Source organism: Doryrhamphus excisus, linkage group LG17, assembly GCF_037039965.1.
Source record: "Doryrhamphus excisus strain RoL-2023G ecotype Guam linkage group LG17, RoL_Dexc_Guam_v1.1, whole genome shotgun sequence".
Taxonomy (NCBI): domain Eukaryota; kingdom Metazoa; phylum Chordata; class Actinopteri; order Syngnathiformes; family Syngnathidae; genus Doryrhamphus; species Doryrhamphus excisus.
In genome coordinates, this window is record NC_136373.1 from 13,151,775 (window position 1) to 13,172,232 (window position 20,458).

Here is a 20,458-nt window from a genome sequence, read left to right on the forward strand (position 1 = left end):
TGAGGAAAATACAGCCGCCCTCGCTGCAGTGCCGACTGTCACACGTTTGACTCTCTGCAGCAAACAGTCCAAAAAAAGCTTGACACTATACTTAATTTTATAAAATATACCGCAACCCAAAATGTGACTGCGATGACAATGCTTCAGTGAATCATGAATCCCAGGATTCTTAATATAGTCTGTCTGGGTGATGTCAAAGCAAAAATAACAACATGTAAGAAAAAAAAAAAAACAGAAAGAAGTTAATTGCCGTGTAGGATGTGAAGACAGCGGCAACAACACCTACACAATCTAACGAGATCATATCAAAATAATAAAAAAATACCTTTTATTAAAGTGAATGACACCGTTAGAGAAGTACTCTTTTAACATTAGTGTGTATTATTATTATTGTAATGAAATTGTGCAGGTACACTCTGATATTGTTTACGTTTAGGTCAGGGGTCGGCAACCTTTACTATCAAGAGAAACATTTTACCCCCTCGCTCATGAAAGAAAAATAGACTTGAGGCGCAAAACATTATTTAAAAACTTAAATTTTAAATTTTATTTTTTTATTTAATTTTATTTTTCGGTATCAAAGTAGTTCAGAGGAGAAAAAGCAGAGTCTCACGGAAAGTCCGATTTTGTTCAAAAATCATTATAAAGATGCGTATTTTCCCCATTCGGGTGTTAAAAAAAATACTTGAGCATTGCATAGGGCAATGCAGCTCTGGAGCCATCAATATATAAATATATATATATATATATATTCTACCAATGCTGGGTCAAAATAATTGTAATTCTGGTGCATTTATTAGTAATTGACTTACTTATTGACTCTATATATTCATTCAATTATTTTTTATTGCTTATTCTCATGAGGGTCGTGGGGATGCTGGAGCCTATCCCAGCTGTCTTCGAGCGAAAGAGGCGGGGTACACCCTGGACTGGTGGCCAGGGCACATATAGACAAACAACCATTCACACTCACATTCATACCTATGGACAATTTGGAGTCGCCAATTAACCGAGCATGCAAACGCCACACATAGCATAGATAGCCGAGGGGGGAATTGAACTCCGGTCTCCTAGCTGTGAGGCCTGCGTACTAACCACTCGGGCACCGTGCTAACATGTAATGATAGTATCATCTTGGTTAAACTGTAAAAACCTGACGCCTGAAGAAATGTGCAGCGAATTGCGAGTCTCCAAAGATTTGGATTGACTTCCAGATTTGGAGGGAATTTTGGGGTATCAAAGTAGTTCAAAGGAGAAAAAACAGAGAGATTTTTTTCAAAAATCATTATAAAGATGTGTATTTTCCCCATTCGGGTGTTAAAAAAACAAAATACTTGAGCATTGCAAAGGGAGCCACAACAAAGAGGCTGAAGAGCCACATGCAGCTCTGGAGCCGTGGGTTGCTGACCCCTGTTAAGGTACTGTCCAGTCATTGCTATGATGTCCACGAATAAATCACTGACCTCCAGTAGGAATTTCTCAGCCTCGGCTGCCTTTCCGGCAGCAACACATTGGAAAGTGGCATTTTGTCCGGCGTTGACCTCCTCGTCTCCAAGCCTGGAGAAATGCGGAGCCTTATCTACGGAGGCGTAGAACGAGAGAGAGAGAGAGAGAAAGCATTGTCATCAAAAGACTCCATTACCTTTCGGCCACTCACAACGCCAACCCGCCACAAAAGACACATTCTTATCAGGGCCCAAACACAGTCGTTTTCAGTTTGCGAGAACAAAAGGATTTGCTCAGGGTTGGCTTTCTTTCCCTCATTTTTAAAATGTTTACTATATATGAACATCAAGCATTTTAATTTCATCCGGGATTATTTTTTAATTTGGTGTTTGTGACACATAATGGTTGCTTTTTGAAATGTTTGTTTATTTGTTAAAACCCATTAAACTACAGGACGGTGCTATTTTCCATTTTGATAAATAAGATAAATTTGAATGGAATGGGGGGTGGCACGGTGGACTAGTGGTTAGTGCGCAGACCTCACAGGTAGGAGACCAGGGTTCAATTCCACCCTCGGCCATCTCTGTGTGGAGTTTGCATGTTCTCCCCGTGCATGCGTGGGTTTTCTCCGGGTACTCCGGTTTCCTCCCACATTCCAAAAACATGCTAGGTTAATTAGCGACTCCAAATTGTCCATAGGTATGAATGTGAGTGTGAATGGTTGTTTGTCTATATGTGCCCTGTGATTGGCTGGCGACCAGTCCAGGGTGTACCCCGCCTCTCTCTTGCCCAAAGACAGCTGGGATAGGCTCCAGCACTCCCCGCGACCCTCGTGAGGAAAAAGCAGTAGAAAAAGAATGAATGGAATAGAATGGAATGGAATAGAATGGAATGGAATGGCCTTTATTGTCATTATACAAGATGTACAACGAGATTGGAGAGCTTCTCCTTTCAGTGCAGTAGTCAAGTTTAAAAACAAGTATATAAAAGTAGAGTAAAAAAGACAATTTAACAGGATATATACAAGATATCCAAAATATACACATAGTATTGCACAGGAGCATATGCAGGAGCAGACATATTGCAGATATATTAATTTTACTGCAATGATAAATGGGTCATAGTGCAAATAATGACTGGTGTGTACAGGTGAGTAAAGTCACATATGAGTGTATTGTATTGGGTTGTTAAATAAATAAATAAATATGATTGAGGTAGTAACAGGGGCAGTGATGGAAATATTGCTCATTTGCATTATGCTAATGACCGGGTACGTTGTATGTCTGAGTTCAGGGTGGTGATGAATGTTATATTATGGACGTTGCAATGAAACATTCACATGTAATTAAGCTCCAAGAGTGTATTCGTCACACATGATATGGACGGTGATCTACTCATACGTTGATCTATTCATGTGCACGACGTGGGAGTGAAGGTGTGAAAGCAAAGCCACGCAGTAAGCATCAGGCGTCCACATTTTGACTAATAACATCCCAGGATGCGGAGCGGAGCTGCCAATGAATCAGTGTGGGAGTATCACTCTCACCCAACTCTGTGATTAACAATAGATCAGGGAGTAGAGAACCCCCGCGGAGCCAAATCACTGCGAATAGACTGGCCGCTCGGCCTGCCGCGTCTGAGAAACAGGGTAGGACGTGTCGACTTGTCACTCCAGATGATTGACAGGAAAAGATGGCACGGCAAGAGTGGAGCTGAAAAGCATTAGGGAGAAGCAAATGTTTGCTTCTCACTCGTCACCGTGTTGCTATGTCGGAGAGCAAGAAGGGGGGGCAATTTGTTGATCTTGTTTGTGTACCGAATATAGTGATGGGAAGGTTTCTATTTTGCTCAGACAAAAAAACAAAGCAAAGATATGGAGGGGGATTCTGTTCAAGGATTCAATGAAGTCTGATTGACTATCAATCTCGCAGTCGAATAATATAAAAATATCATGTGATCAAGATTGTGCATTAGGGCTGTCAAAGTTAACGCGCTAACGACAACATTTTTGACGAGCGATTAACGTGCGCTCCTCCTGTTTGGACGGTAATTCTGTAGCCACAAGCTGGAACAAATATTGATGGGAAATGGAGAAAAAAAAAACAGTATTTAGATTGGTAAAGTTAGCTTCAAAGCCCTGGCAGATGGCTCTTGTAGCAAGACCCAAGTTATTTGTTATTTGCCCAACTAACCAGTGGTTTTCATATTTTTACATCTCTCTGATGATTTTTGCATTGAACTGCTAGCTAAAATTGGAGTTCCAGCTGCTATTGATGGGCTGTCAATGTGATGACCGTGGCTGAAGTCCAGTGTTAGCTAGCATTAGCGTTAGCGTTAGCATTAGCGTTAGCATTAACATTAACATTAACATTAACATTAACATTAACATTAACATTAACATTAACATTAGCATTAACATTAGCATTAACATTAGTGTTAACATTAGCATTAATATTAGCATTAAAGTTAGCATTAACATTAGCAAAGTCCTCAACTCTTACCTTTATGCATTCCCACATAGAATCAGCATTAGGGCTGTCAAAGTTAACGTGTTAACAACAAATTTTTTTGACGCGCGATTAACGTCCTGTTTGACCCTCAGCCTCCACCGTAGTTTGGTTGAAGCACCGGTAACTCTGAAGCCACAAGCTGGAACAAATATTGATGGGAAATGGAGAAAAAAAAACAGTATTTAGATTGCTAAAGTTAGCTTCAAAGCCCTGGCAGATGGCTCTTGTAGCAAGACCCAAGTTATTTGTATCTACTGTGGCTGTGTTTGATTTATCATGGATTATATGGCCTGCCAGAGACTGGAGCAGTGCAGGTATTGTTTTTATTGTCATATACAGTGCTAACTTGGCATAAGAGTGGGCCAACTAACCAGTGGTTTTCATATTTTTACATCTCTCTGATGATTTTGCATTGAACTGCCAGCTAAAATTGGAGTTCTAGCTGCTATTGATGGGCTGTCAATGTGATGACCGTGGCTGAAGTCCAGCGTTAGCTAGCATTAGCGTTAACATTAACATTAGCATTAACATTAGCATTAACATTAGCATTAACATTAGCATTAATATTAGCATTAAAGTTAGCATTAACATTAGCAAAGTCCTCAACTCTTACCTTTATGCATTCCCACATAGTATCAGCATTAGGGCTGTCAAAGTTAACGTGTTAACAACAAATTTTTTTGACGCGCGATTAACCTCCTGTTTGACCCTCAGCCTCCACCGTAGTTTGGTTGAAGCACCGGTAACTCTGAAGCCACAAGCTAGAACAAATATTGATGGGAAATGGAGAAAAAAAACAGTATTTAGATTGCTAAAGTTAGCTTCAAAGCCCTGGCAGATGACTCTTGTAGCAAGACCCAAGTTATTTGTATCTACTGTGGCTGTGTTTGATTTAGGATGGATTATATGGTCTCCCAGAGACTGGAGCAGTGCAGGTATTGTTTTTATTGTCATATACAGTGCTAACTTGGCATAAGAGTGGCCCAACTAACCAGTGGTTTTCATATTTTTACATCTCTCTGATGATTTTTGCATTGAACTGCCAGCTAAAATTGGAGTTCTAGCTGCTATTGATGGGCTGTCAATGTGATGACCGTGGCTAAAGTCCAGCGTTAACATTAACATTAGCATTAACATTAGCATTAACATTAGCATTAACATTAGCATTAACATTAGCAAAGTCATCAAATCTTACCTTTATGCATTCCCACATAGTATCAGCATTTGGGAGCAAGTATGAGGTGAAAGAAAAAGGGGTGAAATCCATCCAAATACATCCATACATCCCTCGGTGTATTCAATGACCGTTGAAAAAGTAGGACAAATCGCAAATCGCATTAAACATTCAAAAACTTAGTGTAATAAAATAATATTTACTGTAATATAATGATTATGTATGTATTTCCGTGTGTTTTAAAAGAGAAATGAAATGACATTAAGTTTGCAATTTGGATGAAATGTTTAATGACTATTGCCTTATGTTTTAGGTATTTTCATTTCTATATTTCATGAAGGAAAGGTGCATTGAAGCAAATATTTAATAATAATCCTTTCTAAATGTTCCTAAATAGGCTTTTTACTAACAAACATTTTGAATATAAAACCAGTATCATAAATTAAAAAATTTTAATTTGAGCTGACACAAATAAACAAAAACATGTTAGTGTGAGAGGTCTCACTCACGCACATTTTGAATTTGCTCATAGTTTGTGGGCGAGTTTAAGAGCTAATATGCTAATAATATAGAAAAATACTAATACAAAAATATGCTTGCTGACTGTATTTATTTAAATAATGGCCCAAAGTTCCCAAATTGATATTGTTTTACATAAAATTTTATGTAATTATCATTGTAGTTGCACATCGAATTGTTTACCACAAAGAGATTTCCCCTACTTACTATAGATAAAAACTTATTTCCATCTGTGATTAAATGCAATTAATTGCGAGTTAACTATGGACAAAATGTGATTAATCGTGATCAAATATTTTAATCGATTTAATCGACAGCCCTATTGTGCATACATTATTTTTAAATAGAATGTCTTTGTTTTTGTCATAATTACCCTAGTTGATACAAATTCAGCCTAATTTGTGTTAATAAAGAATCGAGAACATAAACAAAGGTAAGGAGTATTTACCTCGCTAATGTGCTGCGAATAAAATGAATTAATTACAACTAAATAAGAGTAAGAGACGTTTGGGTTGCTACATCATTTTCACCAAGACATTTAAAATGATTAAGGGCTTGAACCTATCCCAGGTTAAAGGGTACTATTCGTACATTTTTGTGATTTACCACTAATCATTTAGTCATTCACCATGTCACCAAGTCTGTAATACTTTAGAAATACATGCAGGTAAAATCATCATACATGTACCACCGCTCAATTTTTACATGCTTAATCGTTCTTTCAGCGTTCCAGATTTTGCACTTTGTTCAGTCGTCCTTGAATGCACCACGGTTGTGTGCTGAAATGCAAACATTTCTTTGGCTACAGAAGCAGTAGCTTCGACGGTCATCAATCATCGTACAACAAGGGTCTCAAACTCGCAGCCCCCGTGGGCTGGAATGTATTTCATGGCCGCCTATTTGACATCAAAAGTTTAGTGTAAGTGAAGCCCGAGCACCCTGGGCACTGAGCTTGCTTAAAGAAAGTGGCTCTTTAATTGGGCGAGCATTGAACTTGTGTGTGCTTCTCACACAGTGAAAGGGACTGGGGGAGTCACTAGACAGAACATTTACTACAATCACCGTGGCAACACAAAATGACAGCACAACATGTAAAAGGTTGGTAAACACAGTAGTACATCGTACAACATCTTCTTCTTCTTTTTTCTCTTTGGGCTTTTCCTTTCAGGGGTTGCCACAGCAAATCAATGCCCTCCATCCAACCCTGTCTTCTGCATCTGTCTCTCTTACACCAACTACCCTCATGTCCTCCTTCACTACATCCATAGACCTCCTCTTTGGTCTTCCTCTACGCCTCTAACACGTAATGTTCCTCTGATGTACTTGTTCCTGATCCTATCTATCATGGTCACTCCCAATGAGAACCTCAGCATCCTCATCTCTGCTACAATAGTTGTTATTTATTATCCTGCCCAGTGTGTGTGGTAAACACACACACTGATGTGTTCCTGATCCTATCCATCATGGTCACTCCCAATGAGAACCTCGTTGTTACTTCCTTTATGACACCGTGAGTCAGACTGTTAAGTAAAACATGATTCCGGGCTCTACTTGATGTGGCCTCATCTGGACTCTACCTCCAGCAGCACCCAGTTAAGCTGAGTTTGAGACCCCGGTCCTACATAACATTAGCGGTACCATTACATGTTATACCTCAAATGGGTTTAATACGTTTGTGAAGCATATTTAGGACTTAAACCTTGATTGTGTGGCAATGGAACAATGGCGATTTAAGAGAGAAGGTGAGGGTTGTGACGCTGAATTGAATGTAATAATTACATAGCTCACTTTTATTGCAAATGTTGATTCAAAATGAGATGATAAGGTCAACGTCAAGCTAGCAGGCTGGTAAACACATCTACATCTACGCCTCTAACATGTAATGTCCCTCTGATGTACTCGTTCCTGATCCTATCCATCATGGTCACTCCCAAAGAGAACCTCAGCATCCTCATCTCTGCTACAATAGTTGTTATTTATTATCCTCCACTAGTACTAGCAGTTGCCCAGTGTGTGTGTGTTATTGACCTGTTGCACGTTCAGTTGCTGTGTGATGGTCATAGCGTTGCTTCCTTTATGACACTGTGAGACATGATTCCGGGCTCTACTTGATGTGGCCTCATCTGGACTCTACTTCCAGCAGCACCCAGTTAAGTTGAGTTTGAGACCCTGGTCCTACATAACATTAGTGGTACCATTACATGTTATACCTCAAATGAGTTTTGTGAAGCATATTTAGGACTTAAACCTTGATTGTATGACAAGGGAACAATGGCAATTTAAGAGAGAAGGTGAGGGTTGTGACGCTGAATTGAATGTAATAATTACATAGCTCGTTTTTATTGCAAATGTTGATTCAAAATGAGATGATAAGATCGACGTCAAGGTAGCAGTTTTATGGTATTAGGGCTGAGTGAGCCGTGTCAAAAATAGACAATTTTTACACTGGTGGAACATAACCCTATGAAACACTGGGATCTTTAATTTGTGTTTGTTATATTTATGTCTGTGGAGGATACAGAAAATAACAACTAAAGAAGACTTTTGGATTAAAAAGACTTAAAAATGATTTCAACAACCAAGAAGAGGAAGTCCTTTTGCTTTCTACTCAGCTTTTTTATAAATAACCATAACCAGGTTGACGCAAAGTCTACACAAACATACAAGCATTTTGTGGAAATTGATCCCATGCCATCGACCAGACGCAGCAATTGGTTAAAGAGGGTCATAAAACATATTCTACGTTTGAATTAAAAGGAATAAAAACAGCTAAATTATCAACTATGTTTTGCCCAGAAGTTACAATTTGAAGTTGATGAGCTACCCCCCCCCCCCCCCCCCCAACAAAGTGACACTTCTCTTTGATTCAGTCTTGCGTGTTCCCTTACACTGTGTGCTGCCAAATCCTGCTAACTGGCTGCTCGCCACGTCGCAAGGCATACACAGGTCTTGATGAGACTTTTAACTGTTTAATTGCCACAGTGGGAGCCCTTCAAAAGACCATCTGTGGTCGCAGGGAATTGCAAAGTGAGAGACGGCGCCAGTCGCATGCATTAGCGGGATAAATCAAGCTGGTTTTTGTATTTAATCAGAAGTGGAACCCAATGGTGGCTCATCTTTTTAGTGTGAATACCGGGTGTGTGTGATAACACCGAATCCTCATATACTATCCTGCAGACTAGTGTTTGGATGGATTGTACCTAAAGCATCGCCCAGCACAGTTGATGAATGTGCATGAGCTGACAAGAGTTCTCACTTTCTGCAGTACATGATGACTCAATGACCCTGGGAGGCTGTGTCCAGTGAATACATTGTACATGAACTCCCCGTGGGTTAGCAATACACTGCACTTGTCTACCATGGAGACAAAAGGACATCCAGTTCAAGGCGACATGAGTTTAAGAAAAAAAAAAAAAAAAACTCCTTGAAGAGGCTTTGAAAAGAGATGCAGGCTCTAATACACTGACAAAAAAAAAAAAAAATCATAAAAGTGCAATGCTTTGACCGATTGGAAGATACATTGAACTGTGAAACTAGCCTGAATCGTCGCAATGTTTTAATAGCACCCACATTGTTGCACGATCCCTCGGGATAACCGCGATGATCAACCATGACTTCTCTTCATCCTATTTATGTTTTATGCTGCTTTGAAGTACACTTCGTCCCCTCTAACCGTTCAAATCTTTTTTTCCTGTTCCTCCTCGGCAGTCTTCTGTATTTGCAATTCATTGTCACAAGTGTCACTTACAGCAGGGATAGTTGAGCACCATGATGTCATCGATGGCAATGTACCCTTGACGCTCCCTGGAAATGGTTGCCTCAATCAGTATCTGCAAGAGTGAAACATGAGGACATGAGATCGGAACGATACCCGATGCATGTTTTTACAATGTGCATTTGAGAGCTGTGCAAAACTCCGTTTGCTCCTCTTCCTCTTCTCCTCCCCGTGTGTTGACAGATGCATTCATTACAAGCACCCCATTAAAACATAGTCGCACATCTGTTGACCCAAAAAAAGCAGCAGCAACTGCAGATAAAAAAATAAGATAAACAAAGACACCAGAAACCGAGAAATTGATGGCTTGTCTGGGTTCGCAGGGCCAAGGGAAATAATAGCTTTATCAGCAGGCACACAATTTTAGCCACGTTTTTTTCTTTCGGAATGACTTTTCCGAAAACAATGGTATACATGGAAAGGAATATTCCAATGGTGTGTCTACATGCGGTGCTATAATCAACCAGAATAGTCAATGGGGCATGCCCAGTAAAGCGTAAACATCAACATCACGTGATACCGACTTCCTCAAGTTTTTTTTTCCACTTGTTGGAATAACTGTGTTGCCAGTTTTTCCTTCGTCCAGTCTTGAAATATAGTTTGAATCAAAAACAAACTTTCCGCAGCAGTCCAGTGCCGATTGCTCGCCTCCATTTTTAAAACTGAAGAACGTCTCGAACTGTGTGTTACGTCATATCTGAGCATGCCCTGAAAGAACGCACCCGGAATAAATTTAAACAGGAAAAGATAAAGTTCAATCTTGCTAATATTTTATGATTAAACTCGGGACATGTTTTATATAGATATGTATTTTCTTTTTTAATAAAACTGGACTTGTGAATGGCGTATAGAAGGGTTTAGATTCTGTTCCACGGATGGCGCTAATGCACACGAAAGCTGCTTGCCAACCGCCAATAAACAACAGAAGAAGAAGAACGCAGTCTGACAACTTTCCGTTTGAGCGGGTACAAGATACCTCAATCGGATTGGGGAAAGGAATATTCCACCCCTTGGAATCCCATTATATATTCGGATTGGCACTTTTCTTTCGGAATGAGGTGTATACAAAGATTACATTCTTTCCGTTTGAGCAAATAAACCGAATGGAATTGGAATATTTGAGTCCATGTATACGTGGCTAATAATGAGCCATTTTACATCCCTGTGAAGCCATGAGAACACATAGCACAGCTTGCATGAGACCATGAGACTCATAACAGGACAAACATCTGAACCTGTATCCTTAAGGACAATAAGGTAGAAGAAACCCAATCAATATCAAATCAGAATCCTCAATAATAGTGAGAGTTATGAGACACAAGGGTTATCTTTGTTTTCCCAGCTCCAAGGACAGTGCTGTATCCATACGTTTGATCGAAGGCCGGCTTTGAGTTATGGGGTGTGGTAATCTTTGGACAGAATGATTAAAATTCCGTCGGTATCGCTGGGTTCTGACTTTTTACTGAGGCCTCATATATACGCAGTCAAACTATCCGCCGTATAACTTGATATGTCTTGGGCGAATGGCATCTGCTAAAAAATGTGCCATAAAAAAAGCCCATTCTTATGAGGTACTCAAACAAAATGTACAATTATTGTGACAGCAACACAGGAACGCAACGAGATGGGATTTTTAACATTTATTTTAAGAAAAGTAAAATAAAAACAAACAACCTGTTTTATTTCACTGAGTCACAAAACAATGCAATTGCATTTTGCAATTGTTATCGTCCTAAAATTCACTCTAAATCAGGGGTCTCAAACACGTGGCCCACGGGCCAAATGTGGACACTAGTTTGAGGCCCCCGCCTTGATATGAAAGTTTAATGTTCATGCGGCCCGCGCAAGTTTGATATGGATGCTGTATGGTATCATGTACCCAGAAAAAATTATTACGTTTGATTAATGTTCATGTTAAAGGTTAAATAACTGTTAATAGTTATCCTCCCTATCCGTGTGGAAGTGGTAAGTTTGTGGCTTTTTTTTCAAGTTTAAAGGAAATAACTTGAAGGCTACCGTTTAGGTCGCTAGCTCTCTAGTTTGCGAGTTAGCATGTGTCTCAAGACCCTGCAGTTGCGCAATATGTTGTAAATAAAAAGAGTATAAATGTGACTATAGTCGTGTTTTGTCATGTCTACAGGGCTCTAATAATGCTTTGTTCATTTTAATATGAGAAAAATAATTTGTCTACCCACCAACTATATGTGGTTTCTTAAGTTTTTATTATTTGCCGTTTTATTATTATTATATGTATTTATTTATTATTGATTGATTGATTTTCTTTATTCTTGATTTGTTTATTTATTTTTCATCTTATTTTGTGTAGAAAAATAAAAAGTAAGATATTTGACAGTGGAATGTTTTATCAGAGCTTTTCTTGTAGAAAATCGGAACCAAAGCAAAGTTTATTCATTTTTCTGTTTTTAATAAATGCGTTTTTTTGTTTGTTTTTTTTTGGAAAACCTGATGCGGCCCAGTCTCACCCAGACCCTAGCTCCAGTGGCCCCCAGGTAAATTGAGTTTGAGACCCCTGCTCTAAACAATATTATTGTCAACATTTTTGAGCTCAAATAAGCAACCCATATTATGATAACATATGATAACAGTTAAATTGTTGAACAGCATGTATTTTTTTTACTCCAAGTAGGTTTCACTGTCTGTCAAAACATTCCTTGAAATGTTGGCTTTTCAACTGTATTAAAGAGCAGCATTTCTTTAGTGATGTTGCAAAGTACACTTTCTGGGAGCGCACCTTTTGTGAGCTGTTCCGTTTGTATTTACTTTGCTGATCAAACGTCTCAGTGAGTGTTGACTGCTGGGACAAAGGCTATGCATCTCAATGGGAAGTTTTTTTATTCCCCAGATGGGAAAACTGGGTCGGGTGGATATGTTTGAGCGAAGTCTGTCAGTCAGTCCGTGTTGAATTTCTACGATGCTGCCTTGTATTGCTGCTCCACTTGTCACATTCTGTGTGTGTATGTTAGCAGTCCCGCCTCCCCCCCAAAAGAAACAAAGCAACTGTATGACCGACAAGAGGTCTCACTTCATTCAGGCCATTGTTTTATGGAACGCTAAGCTTCCTGTTGCCGAACCAATGCAACCAATGAACCAATGAACTTCCTGCCTGGAGGCCAGAGAGAGGATGAAAACAGAAAACTGACATGGCAATTACATTAATGAGTTAATTTTCATTAATCCTGGGATTAATTTATGTATTTACATTTATTTTCTATAATTTCTTTTTATTAATGATAACATGTTTTGGGGGCTGCGAGTGGTTAGCACGCAGGCCTCACAGTCAGGAGACATGAGTTCAATTCCCAAGTTCGTGGGTTTTCTCTGGGTACTCCGGCTTCTGGCTTCCTCCCACATTCCAAAAACTGCTAGCTTAACTGGCGACTCAAAATTGTCCATAGGTATGAATGTGAGTGTGAATGGTTGTTTGTCTATATGTGCCCTGTGATTGGCTGGCCACCAGTCCAGGGTGTACCCCGCCTCTCGCCCGAAGACAGCTGGGATAGGCTCCAGCACCCCCTGCGACCCTCGTGAGGATAAGCGGTAGAAAATCAATGAATGAATTAACACATGTTTTGCTTCAATGGGACCTATTATGCTAATTTTGGGGACTTTGTACTGAGTTGTGGACTCCTATAGAGTAGCTACACACAATAACCCACACGGAAAGTTTTCTAGAGCTTCCAGATTCTGCACCTCTTTCTGCAGTGCTTCCATAGACTTCCTGCTTCCGACCCAAACGGTGTGTTTACTTTACTCCACCCCCACGTCATAGACGTAAACAAATCTTCAGATGTTTTAGGTGTCACAAAAAAAAAAATTGCTTCCTCTGCAGAAAAGGCAAATTTTCTCTGTTTTTTTCCCAAGTGTTTTCTCAGAAACCACCCAATGATCTGCTGACAATTTATAAAGACCAAAAAAGGCAAAAAACAAACTTTTTTCTAATGTAAGGATAGTCTAAAGTTTATTTATATAGTTTCAATATTTATGTAGTCCTTAAACTCAATATTCTGTGGGTCTGTGGCAGTATGGGGCTCTCTTCTCTGAAAATAGCTGGCAGTCAATGAGTTAGAAAAAATGCAAATAACACGTTCCCGTGTGCATGCAGTTGCAAAAAGCGGTAAGGGCAAAACAAATTTCTTGTGGCTCAGTTTCAGCTATTTAAATTGAATGTAGTACATAAAAAAAAAAAAAACACATCGGTGTGCCTGCCTGACCATCTATTCACACAACCCAACATACTTCAACACTAACATCAACTAACTGCACCACGCTATTAGTCTGACATCAACATTTGTCGGAAACCGTAATTAGGCTAAATGTTGTACAAGCCAGAGAGAGAGAAAGAATTAGAATGTCTGATTGAAGCTCGTATTACTCACTGTTGTAAAGCACTCAATGGGAGATTGATTGTTGAGTAATTCCGCATCTTCTTAACCATTAGGATAGCGGGTTATTAAGCAGGAAACATTCTGTGCATTTGTTTCAATGAGCAACCTCCAAATTGTTATTGAAAGCCACTTTGCTGGAGAAATGTTCCATATGTTTGACTTTTAGTCTAATGGCTTGCTATTTGACTTTCTGCAAAGAGAAATGCAGGGACTAATCTACCAATAAATACAAAAACATAGCATAGGGTGATGGATGTCTGGATGTCTGATGGATTGTTAGCTTTTAGAAGACGTTGCCATAGAAACCTACCTAATAAACAATATTTTTTTTTCACTTTTCACACAAGGTTTTCGAAAATCTTTAGTCTTTCACCCAACATTGGACCTGCTAGAGTTATAGTATTACTCCCTAAATATTGTAGAAGAAAGAAAGGTCATGCCAAAGGTAAGAAGACGGTGAAGCACAATGAAGCAGAGTAAGGAAACCGAGTTTGTATTCCCACAGAAAGTCTTCACAAGCGCAGGCTCAGGATTATTTTCTGACAAAGCTGACATGTGGTTAATCATTTACACACCTTTGACAGCATCCTTTCCAACAGGAACGTCCACAACTGGTGAAAATGGTGTGTTTGGAAAACGTGATCGTATGTCATATCGTACGTCAAACTAATCAAGGCATACAGTCATCCCTCGTCTACGTCACGGTTTTAAAAAATTAGGGCTGTCAAAGTTAACGCGTTAGTGACGCGTTTGCCCTGTGTTTTAGGTATTTGCATTTGTACATTTTAGTAAGAAAAGGTGCATTGAGGCAAATGTTTAATAATAATCCTTTCTGAATGTTTCTGAATAATAATAATAATAATAATTAATGTTATTATTATTATTATTGTTATTTTTATTATTATTAATTTATTAATTTTAATTAATGTTATTATTATTATTATTTTTTATTAATTTTAATTAATGTTATTATTATTATTATTATTATTATTATTATTATTATTATTATTATTATTATTATTATTATTATTATTATCATTATTATTATTATTATTATTATTATTATTATTATTATTATTATTATTATTATTATTATTATTATTATGTCAAAGTTAACGCGTTAGTGACGTGTTTGCCCTGTGTTTTAGGTATTTGCATTTGTACATTTTTGTAAGAAAAGGTGCATTGAGGCAAATGTTTAATAATAATCCTTTCTGAATGTTTCTGAATAATAATAATAATTAATGTTATTATTATTATTATTATTATTATTATTTTTATTTTTATTATTATTAATTTAGTAATTGTAATTAATTTTTAATTATTATTGTTATTTTTTTATTAATTTAGTAATTTTAATTAATTTTAATTAATTGTATCATTATTATTAATTTTAATTAATGCTATTATTATTATTATTATTATTATTATTATTAATAATAATGCACACGCATTCGCAAACGCGTTCACACACATACAGTTCAGGTACCTATGTGAAAATTGTAAATTGTCCACTGTGTTGTATTGTTAAAAAAAGGTTATTTTCATGCAAAACAACAATTGTTTGGTTTGTTGTTTCTGTTGTGAGGCTGCACGGCGGTTGAGTGGTTAGCGCGCAGACCTCACAGCTAGGAGACCAGGGTTCAATTCCACCCTCGGCCATCTCTGTGTGTAGTTTACATGTTCTCCCCGTGCATGCGTGGGTTTTCTCCGGGTACTCCGGTTTCCTCCCACATTCCAAAAACATGCTAGGTTAATTGGCCACTCCAAATTGTCCATAGGTATGAATGTGAGTGTGAATGGTTGTTTGTCTATATGTGCCCTGTGATTGGCTGGCGACCAGTCCAGGATGTACCCCACCTCTCGCCTGAAGACAGCTGGGATAGAAAATGAATGAATGAATACATGTTTTGTTTCAATGGGACCTATTGTGCTAATTTTGGGGACTTTGTATTGAGTTATGGACTCCTATAGAGTGGCTACACACAATAACCCACACAGAAAGCTTGAAAACAGAAAATGAATGAATGAATGTTTCTGTTGTGGCATCGTTGTTTCGACATTTTGGCTAAATATATATGGCACTGTTTGTGTCAAAGTGAATGTTTCTTATGAATCTGATAAAAGATGAGAATCTAATCCTTGTTTTGGTATATACCACGTCTCTATAGCCCAATAACACAATATTCTGTGTTCCGTGTTAATAATCAGTCAATAACAATGATCCGGGAAAAGTTATACCTTTTGAAATCTAATAAGGTAGCAAATCCCCGGGTTTGAAAACTACCCAAAATGCATTTTAAACTCAAGACAAAGATAAGAAGGGCCTATTTCCACCCTAACTTTATAAGAGCACTTTTCTATTTTAATGACAGGATAAATCTGCTTGTCTATCATTTCAACTCCAAAGTGATTACATTAGACATGCAATGAAGAGAGCAAGAACAAGAAACATTTCGTCGTTGAAGCCAGGAGTTGCTTAGGTGCCTCTCACACTTAAATGCCCCTATTCCATGAAGAAGCATGACAAGAATAGAGCAGTGCAAAATAGAAGACGAGAATAAGTCTTTACTGGAAACTCCTTTGGGAAATTCAGTAAGTTGCATGGCTGATGGCAGCTGCTGGGATGACACTAAATGACAATATTCACTAGCTATTCCAAAATCTAACCTTTGCCATGATAATAATACCAGGGGATCTGACGTCAGAAATATATTAATATCTTCATTATATATAGTATAGTCCAATACTTGTTTTCACTAATACAATAAATCAAAATGTTATAAATAGTGAAACCTTGGTTAGCGTCATTAATCAGTTCCACGTGGTCTCTAACCAAAAAAGGATGCTAACTGAATCACGTTCATGCAAATCCAATTCATAAATTCCAGAAAGGTTGCACGGCGGTCGAATGGTTAGCGCGCATAACTCACAGCTAGGAGACCCGAGCTCAATCCCACCCTCGGCCATCTCTGTGTGGAGTTTGCATGTTCTCCCCGTGCATTTGTGGGTTTTCTCCGGGTACTCCGGTTTCCTCCCACATTCCAAAAACATGCTAGGTTAATTGGCGACTCCAAATTGTCCATAGGTATGAATGTGAGTGTGAATGGTTGTTTGTCTATATGTGCCCTATGATTGGCTGGCCACTTGTTTTCACTAATACAATAAATCAAGATGTTATATACAGCGAAACCTTGGTTAGCGTCATTAATCAGTTCCACGTGGTCTCTAACCAAAAAGGACGCTAACTGAATCACGTTTTTCCATTAGGAAATCATGCAAATCCAATTCATAAATTCCAGAAAGGCTGCATGGCAGTCGAGTAGTTAGCGTGCATACCTCACAGCTAGGAGACCCGAGTTCAATCCCACCCTCGGCCATCTCTGTGTGGAGTTTGCATGTTCTCCCCGTGCATGTGTGGGTTTTCTCCGGGTTTCCTCCCACATTCCAAAAACATGCTAGGTTAATTGGCGACTCCAAATTCTCCATAGGTATGAATGTGAGTGTGAATGGTTGTTTGTCTATACGTGCCCTGTGATTGGCTGGCCACCAGTCCAGAGTGTACCCCGCCTTTGGCCTGAAGACAGCTGGGATAGGCTCCAGCACCCCCGCGACAATGAATGAATGAAAATTCCAGAAATACAAAACTTAGTCCGATATCAGCAGAAAACTATCAAATTTAGGGATGTTTATATTATTATTTTTTTGATATTATATTTGCCTGCTTCTAAAATCACCAGCATCGGCACTACAACACAAGCAGTCCATTCCAAAATTAGCGCCAGTATGTCTATTCATGCAGTATCCTCATGATCACAATGGATTGTGCTAGCATGTTTAGGATGGAGTAGCAGTGTGGCAAAAAAGACAAAAAAAAGGCAGCTGTGTGAAAACCTTCTCATGCACCAAGTTTCCCGTGGTGGCGCAAAAATGTAGTTGAAGCAGGATTGTTGCAACATGTTTACAATACAAAGTGTGTAACTATTAGTATGTGTAAATGATCTAACAACATTGGCTGGTTAGTGGTTAGGGCGCAGGCCACACAGCTAAGAGACCCGAGTTCGATTCCACCCTCTGCCATCTCTGTGTGGAGTTTGCATGTTCTTCCCGTGCATGCGTGGGTTTTCTCCGGGTACTCCGGTTTCCTCCCACATTCCAAAAACATGCTAGGTTAATTGGCGACTCCAAATTGTCCATGAATGTGAGTGTGAATGGTTGTTTGTCTAAATGTGCCCTTTGATTATTTACTATCATTTACTAAAAACTATTATAATTATATGGACTGTATGGATTTGCATGACCATGTATGACCCTAATAGCGAGTTTAATTCATGTAATAACTATAATGACAATAAATTCCATATGTTGACTGGTAATTTATTCATCAAGCTTTTATCCTCTCATAAAATAATAAGATCTCTCTCAAACATATTGAACTGAGTTGACTCATTCTTGAACACTCTGTAGGAGCAACAGCTATTAAAAGATTTAATGAGGGATCGGCGCACAACAATGGGAATATAAATTAAGAGGTGGTGGATGCGTCGTTATTATTGTGAAAATGAGCTACCGAAGCTGTTTCACTGACGCCTCGTTCGCCTGTTTTTTTTTTTTCAACTAAGTAAGTCTGACTGGAAGAGGCACTGATTAGCTGAGTTGCTAACACTTTTATACACACAGAACAACCGGAAATGAGAGTTATGTAACCACGGCTGCACTTTCCAGTCTACAAAGATTAAAACAGCAGTGTCATCTTCCCTGCTGTCGGGAGTCTTTACACCGACCACATGACTGTACATAAGTCAAACAATGCAGACTTCAATGCAAAGTTCTGAGGAAAATGGCCAGCTCTCATAATTTAGTTTTATTATATCTTCTCAGCGGATAGCATGATAGAAATTAGAGCTATTTGTAGACGATAGATATTTACAGATGATGTGGTCCTGATGGCCTCATCAAGTTATGACCCGGGATAAGATTCCGCACCTCCAAATCCAAGGCCATGGTTCTCAGTCGAAAAAGGGTGGACTGCACCGTCTAGGTGAAGGTTTGGAGAAGGTTTGGCATCTGTACCGGAGCGTCGTGGTGAAGAGAAAACTGAGCCTGAAGGCAAATCTCTCAATTTGCTCCCACCCTCACCTATGGTCATGAGCTTTGGGTCATTACATCGTGGGATGCAATTAATTTCCTTTCATTTCAATTTTTATTTTTTTTAATTTTTATTTTTTTTAATTTTTAATTTTTAATTTTTAATTTTTAATTTTTAATTTTTAATTTTTAATTTTTAATTTTTAATTTTTAATTTTTAATTTTTTTAATTTCATTTCATATGGTGGCTGGACTCAGCCGCCACTTGGCCGTACAGGAGGGGCACAGAGTAGAGCCACTCCTCCTTCACATCGAGAGGAAAGACATGAGGTGGCTCGGTGGCTCTCTGGGCAAGTGTTCCGGGCATGCCCAGCCTGGAGGAGGTCCTGGGGCAGACAGCGGACACGTGGGGCGGCGTGGTTCAGCTTGGTAGAGTAGTCGTCTCCCAACCTGAATGGTTGTGGGTTCGATCCTCCATAATGTTGAAGTATCCTTGGGCAAGATACTGATACTGAAATAGTTGCTCCTGATGCTGCGTCATCAGCGTGGAGCACCTTGGAGGATTGCTGGATGTCTCACAGCTGGCCTTGGAGCGCCTGGAGGAGGTGGCTCAAACCTGTTCGGTTTTACAGTTTTACGAACACCGAGTTCTACTGATATCCAAACTTCCTTATATGGGCTGCAGATTCCCTGCACTTAGTAAACGCGGATGAATGTATCCAGAAGTCCTCGGGAGCACTTGGGTATGTGACCAATCACAACATAGTGAGCGTACCTAGAGGAGGGCCAGACCTTTTAGGTCGGAAGCAGGAAATACTGCAGAAAGAGGTGCAGAATCTGGAAGATCTTGAAAGCTTTATGTGCAAGTTATTGTGTGTAGCTGCTCTATTGGAGTCCACAACTCAATACAAAGTGCCGAAAATGAGCATTACTTGACAAGTGAATTTCCGCAAAGTAGGAAATTGGGGGCGAGTCTGGTGCGTGTGTGTCTCATCCAACATTACACTAACATTGCTGACACCTAGTGACCAGTGCAGATTACTACATATCAGTATAATGTCTTTGAATGTGCCTTCTGAATGCCTTATAGTGTATTGGTATTTTAGATCATTTCACCATTTTTATAATTAATGAATTCATTCATTCATTTTCTACCGCTTATCCTCACAAGGGTCGCTTGCGGAGGGTGCTGGAGCCTATCCCAGCTGTCATCCGGCGAGAGGCGGGGTACACCCTGGACTGGTGGCCAGCCAATCACAGGGCACATATAGACAAACAACCATTCACACTCACATTCATACCTATGGACATTGGAGTAGCCAATTAACCTAGCATGTTTTTGGAATGTGGGAGGAAACCGGAGTACATGTTATGCCATTCCCAAAATCTCAGCCCCGTAAAAACACACATGACCTGTACAGGGTGCACACCACCTGGCATGCCATGCATATTTAACAACGCACAAAACAAATTGATAATATTTCATGTATTGATCTGATGGACCCTATGACTGAATAACGATGCGTCCAGGCTGCAGTCC

General features: G+C 39.2%; 1 protein-coding gene across 5 annotated transcripts in view; it reads right to left on the bottom strand.

Annotated features, from left to right (window-relative positions):
• Positions 1 to 20,458, bottom strand: part of LOC131136968 (receptor-type tyrosine-protein phosphatase U) — a 302,752-nt gene that overhangs the window by 123,930 nt on the left and 158,364 nt on the right. For all 5 annotated transcript variants that reach the window (XM_078798065.1, XM_058084359.2, XM_058084358.2 and 2 more), the window contains exons 4-5: positions 9,398 to 9,479; positions 1,464 to 1,579 (exon numbers count right to left, since the gene is read on the bottom strand). In XM_078798065.1, the coding sequence (XP_078654191.1) occupies positions 1,464 to 1,579; positions 9,398 to 9,479 (198 nt within the window). The remainder of the gene's footprint in view (positions 1 to 1,463; positions 1,580 to 9,397; positions 9,480 to 20,458) is intronic.